Genomic DNA, 5059 nt, shown 5'->3' on the forward strand with positions numbered 1-5059 from the left:
GTAAGTCTTATAAAACAAACCAAATACACTCAATATTATGATGAAAAAGTTAAATGAATGAATTAAGTCACTTAAGTACACAATTTTAAGTATCTTGTATTGTATGTTGGACTACATATATAACATGGTATGGTAACATACTATTTAACATTTTACACAATATACATACCTACTTATATAATTAATTACATCACGCTATGTGGTGCAATACGGTACATTAACTACATACCTGACAAAGGCCGTGTAGATAACAGAAGCAATAGATACAGCCAAAAGTGTTATGGTATGTGGTTTGTAGAAGAATTCTAAGGATATATCGTCAACCGGCCTTTCATTGATAGAACTAAATGCATCCATGTACTCGTTGGATGGTACTGTAGTGGTGGACGGTGTTCTATCCTTCATATTGAACCAGTTAAAACGTCAGCCTCCACAACAACAATAAATCGATAGGTGACTTTTTCATAATCTAATAAATTGTTGGGAAAAACATCATAAATTGAATTGACCGTCCAATAATAACGAAGAACACGCGAGCAACGACAGTCACAAACATGTAAGTCACAGACTATGCAAGTTAAAATAGACACCACAAATTAGAAAGATAGACACAATGCATTTTTTTTATTATGAGTTTTGGCTTGGATACAAGTACTTTGCAGTGTTGCCAGACTTTTGCGAAAAGCTTATAGGATGGAAAAAAAGTCTAAAGTATTAAGTAGCCGATATTCGCTCAAGCCATAAAATCCCTGAAAATTAAGGAAAACAATTGTACAATACTGCTTGCTGCCGGAAATTGGGAAATAAGAACTCTCTTATCCCAATTCCCAACACGTAAACATTAACTTTCCATAGAGAGACTAAATTCAACGACTGGGCAACAGTAGGTATTCATAAGAGTAGGTCTCGCTTGTATGAGATATATGCTATGAAAACTTATAATACTAATTCCAATTTCATAGAATATGCTAGAATTTATTCGAAAATATTTAAAAAAGTTTGTGTAGCTGCTAAGGTTAAGTTTCACAGCGACAAAATTAGACAATCGATAAATAAATCTAAAACTACTTGGAGCATAATAATTAAAGAGTCAGGCAGGGTTAAACTACACGATAGAGATATAGTTTTAGAATTAGACAGCAAACTTATAAAATATAAAGATAAAGTAGCCCAAGCTTTTGAATCGTTCTTTTCGGAAATTGCTGTGAACACTACAAAATCATTAAATTCCTCCCCTTCACTTGCTATTGATCTCCTAAAGGAAAATGTTAACGTTGGTGGCAGTTTATTTAATTTTCGTCATGTTAATCCACAAGACATCATTAAAGCTTTTAAGTCAATACATGTTAAAAAAACTGAAGATCTCTGGGGCATATCAACTAAAGTTATAGACTCAGTTATTAATCTCATTTCCCCACAGTTAGCTGTAGCTTTCAATAGGTGCGTTGACGAAGGTGTTTTTCCCGATTTAATGAAATACAGCAAGGTTATTCCCTTATTCAAAAGCGGTAGGAAAGTTGATCCTAGCAACTATAGGCCCATTTCAATTTTACCAGCTTTAAGTAAAATATTCGAAAAGGTTATGCTAACTCAATTACTGTCCTATTTCGGTAAGAATCATATTTTTCATAGTGAACAATACGGGTTTACTAGTGGTAGATCGACTAGCGATGCGGGGGTAGCGTTACTAAAAACACATCTTTGATGCTTGGGAAAGGTCCCAGAACGCTATTGGTGTTTTCTGTGACCTCTCAAAGGCATTTGATTGCGTTGATCATAATACTCTTATTACGAAGCTGGAACATTACGGTGTAAATGGCAAGGCGTCGAAACTTGTCTCGTCATATCTCAACGGTAGAATTCAGAAAGTAGACATAAATGGAGTGACTTCTTTGGGTTCTCCAGTAAAAATGGGTGTTCCGCAGGGCTCAATACTTGGACCTTTCTTATTTCTGATTTATATTAATGATCTGCCATTCTTTGTTAAGGACCATTGCGAAATAGTGATGTTTGCTGATGACAAATCCTTGATTTTTAAAACAGACAGACATGACATTAACTATGACCGTATTAATGATACCCTCTCTAAGGTAGTTTATTGGTTTAATGCTAACAATTTATTGCTTAATGCCAAGAAGACAAAATGTGTTAAATTTGAATTACCTAACGTAAAATCGACTAGTCCAAGCATAGAAATAAACGGAGAAAAGTTAGACCTTGTTAATAAAGCAGTTTTCTTGGGAGTGACCTTAGATAGTAAACTTCAGTGGTTTCCACATATATCGTCCCTGGCCAGCAGATTAAGCTCCGCTGCATACGCAGTCCGCAGAATACGTGAGCTTACCGATGTTAGTACTGCTAGACTAGTTTACTTTAGTTACTTCCATAGTATAATGTCCTACGGGATTCTCATGTGGGGTAAAGCGGCAGATATTCAAACCATATTTGTATTGCAAAAACGAGCGATTCGTTCTGTGTACCGTCTAGGCTCTCGGGTATCTCTCAGAGAAAAGTTTAAGGAGACGGGTATCATGACTGTGGCATCACAGTAAATTTACTCAAATATTTTATATGCCCGTAAAAATAGACATAATTTCAATAAGAAAGAAGATATCCATAATATTAACCTTAGAGCTAAGTCCAAACTCATGGTACCACGATTTCGTTTAACAAAGGTAAACAACTCTTTTATGGGGAACTGTATACGTTTTTACAATAAGATTCCGGAGCATATATTAAGTTTATCATTTCCTAAGTTTAAAAACTACATTAAAAATATTTTGATCGAAAAATCATATTACAAAATTAAAGACTACGTGTTAGATAAAGATGTATGGAAAGACGACATGGCTCCAGAATCCACACAAATTTGATTCAAAGTGTATTCCATAGCATTTAAGTTTATTTGAAAAGAGTAATCCCTAGAGTTTCTTGCTCGTTCTTCTCAGGGAGGTCAGCGTAGTGAACGAGCAGTAGCTTAAGCTTAAATGTGACGTTTTCAAGTGTAAATTTATTTTACCTATGTAATAAATAATCTTTGACTTTGACTTTGACTTTGTAGAAATGCTCAAACATCCAAAAAGTTGTTTTACAACTCCATTCCCCACAAGATCCCTAATCAAGTTTGTAATTCCCCAGACATTTTATTAAGTAGCCTAAAATCGCCTTTTGCTATTTCAAAAAGCCTAAATATCATAATATTATGGTTCTAATACATTATGTTTTACTTTCTCTTAAATAACTTAGTTCACTTATTTGGGTTTCTTAAATAGTCTTCGGCGGCGGGAGTCAACATTCAGGTTTCACTTTCACTCAGGGTCGTATTCTAGAACTCTATTCAATGCTCAAGTCAGGATTGCACTGTCAACACAAGCACTGGAACTACGACCCTAATGGCACGGACTTGACATGATTTCGAGTGCTTTAAACCATACACAAATCCTGACTTGAGCATGAGTAGAGTTCTAGAATACGTCCCTTAGATCACATTATCTTCTATCACTTCGAACAAAAATGTTCAATTCGTAATTATTGAAATTTTTAGAATAAAGTATTTTGTAATTTGGTTTAAAAGAAGAAATATAGTTCTAACTTTCTTCGTCACTATTTCTGTCTTCGTTTTTTCTTCATAATATACTTAAAATAAAAAATAATCTTTAAAAAGACGTAGTTCTATGTAACTTCAAAAGCCCGCCATTTCTCTGACACAATGAATATTTTTTTTGTACTGTTTTTTCCATTGGAAAAGGCAAAGGCACTAATGCGCCGTACAGCCAAGACCTAGGGTCGTATTCTATAACTCTACTCAATGTTCAAGTCAGGATTTGAGTATGGTTTAAAGCACTCGAAATCATACTCAAGTCCCTGCTATTAGGGTCGTATTGCTTGTGTTTCCAGTGCAATCCTGACTTGAGCATTGAGTAGAATTCTAGAATACGACCCTAGTGTCGTATTCTAGAACTCTGCTCAATGCTCAAGTCAGGATTGCACTGGAAGCCGGGCGGCGTCGTGGTGAATATTCACTGATCCCACGGCGCCGACTCAACCGGCGAGAGGGAAACCCGGGGGGGTTTAGTGGGGTAGGCCCTCCAGTCTGGAGGGAGAGTCCCCACATAACCCCTAAGTCTCCCTGGGCTCAGGGGTATCCATAAAGATTTCCCTCCCGTCAAAAAAAAAAAAGGATTGCACTGGAAACACAAGCACTTGAAATACGACCCTAATGGCAGGGACTTGAGTATGATTTCGAGTGCTTTATGAAATATGGTAATAAAAAAAATTTTAGTCTATACAAGCGCCACCATTTCAGGATCTTAAGGCAACTTGTACTTGTGGTGTCTTTAATCAAATTTGAGTCTTGGGGCCGTATTCCAGAACTCTACTCAATACTCAAGTCAGAACTAGAGTATTGCAGTGAGCACTGAAAATCATACTCAAGGCCTTGCCATTAGGGTCGTATTTCTAGTGCAATCCGGACTTGAGCATTGAGTAGAGTTCTAGAATACGACCCTGAGAGTAATCTCTTTGTTGTATTCCATTTACAAGAATGAAATGACTTCGATAATGCTTCTTAAGAAATAACTTTTTTTAATTATTTTGGCTTGGATACAAGTCCTTTGAGCCATGTATTCATTTAATTATCGGTTACTCCCATAGATTTAGTATATCCATAGATTGGCCCTGACGTATTGGAGACGAGACCAAAACAAAAATACATCTGTGTGCGTATAATGTGCATGTGTGCAAGATAAATAGTGTTGCGCCATCCACTGATTTAACTTAAATATCGATTAACATATTACACCGGCATTTCATTCGTTGTATTCGCCAAAATGTCTTAACGCAAAATACCGAGACGTTAATTAACTAGTTAATTAATGATTCAATAGAAAATTAAGAAAGCTACTATCACCTACTGGTAGTGCCATAGGATGGTAGGTAAACAATGGGGACTTTCACCCAAGATAACACTATGGCTCTACAAAATGGTGATAAGACCCATGATCAGTTACGGCGCGATAGTATGGAGGCCACGAACCAAGCTGACGACCGCAACCTACAA

General features: G+C 36.3%; 1 protein-coding gene across 1 annotated transcript in view; it reads right to left on the reverse strand.

Moving 5' to 3' along the window:
* LOC113232726 (phosphatidylserine synthase 1) overlaps positions 1–535 on the reverse strand; it is a 7007-nt gene extending 6472 nt beyond the window's left edge. Inside the window, exon 1 of the mRNA XM_026467507.1 lies at positions 230–535. Within this exon, the coding sequence (XP_026323292.1) occupies positions 230–405 (176 nt within the window). The 5' untranslated portion in view covers positions 406–535. The remainder of the gene's footprint in view (positions 1–229) is intronic.
* Positions 536–5059: the final 4524 nt, after the last annotated feature.

Source organism: Hyposmocoma kahamanoa, unplaced genomic scaffold (assembly GCF_003589595.1).
Source record: "Hyposmocoma kahamanoa isolate Upper Pololo Valley unplaced genomic scaffold, ASM358959v1 102, whole genome shotgun sequence".
Taxonomy (NCBI): Eukaryota; Metazoa; Arthropoda; class Insecta; order Lepidoptera; family Cosmopterigidae; genus Hyposmocoma; species Hyposmocoma kahamanoa.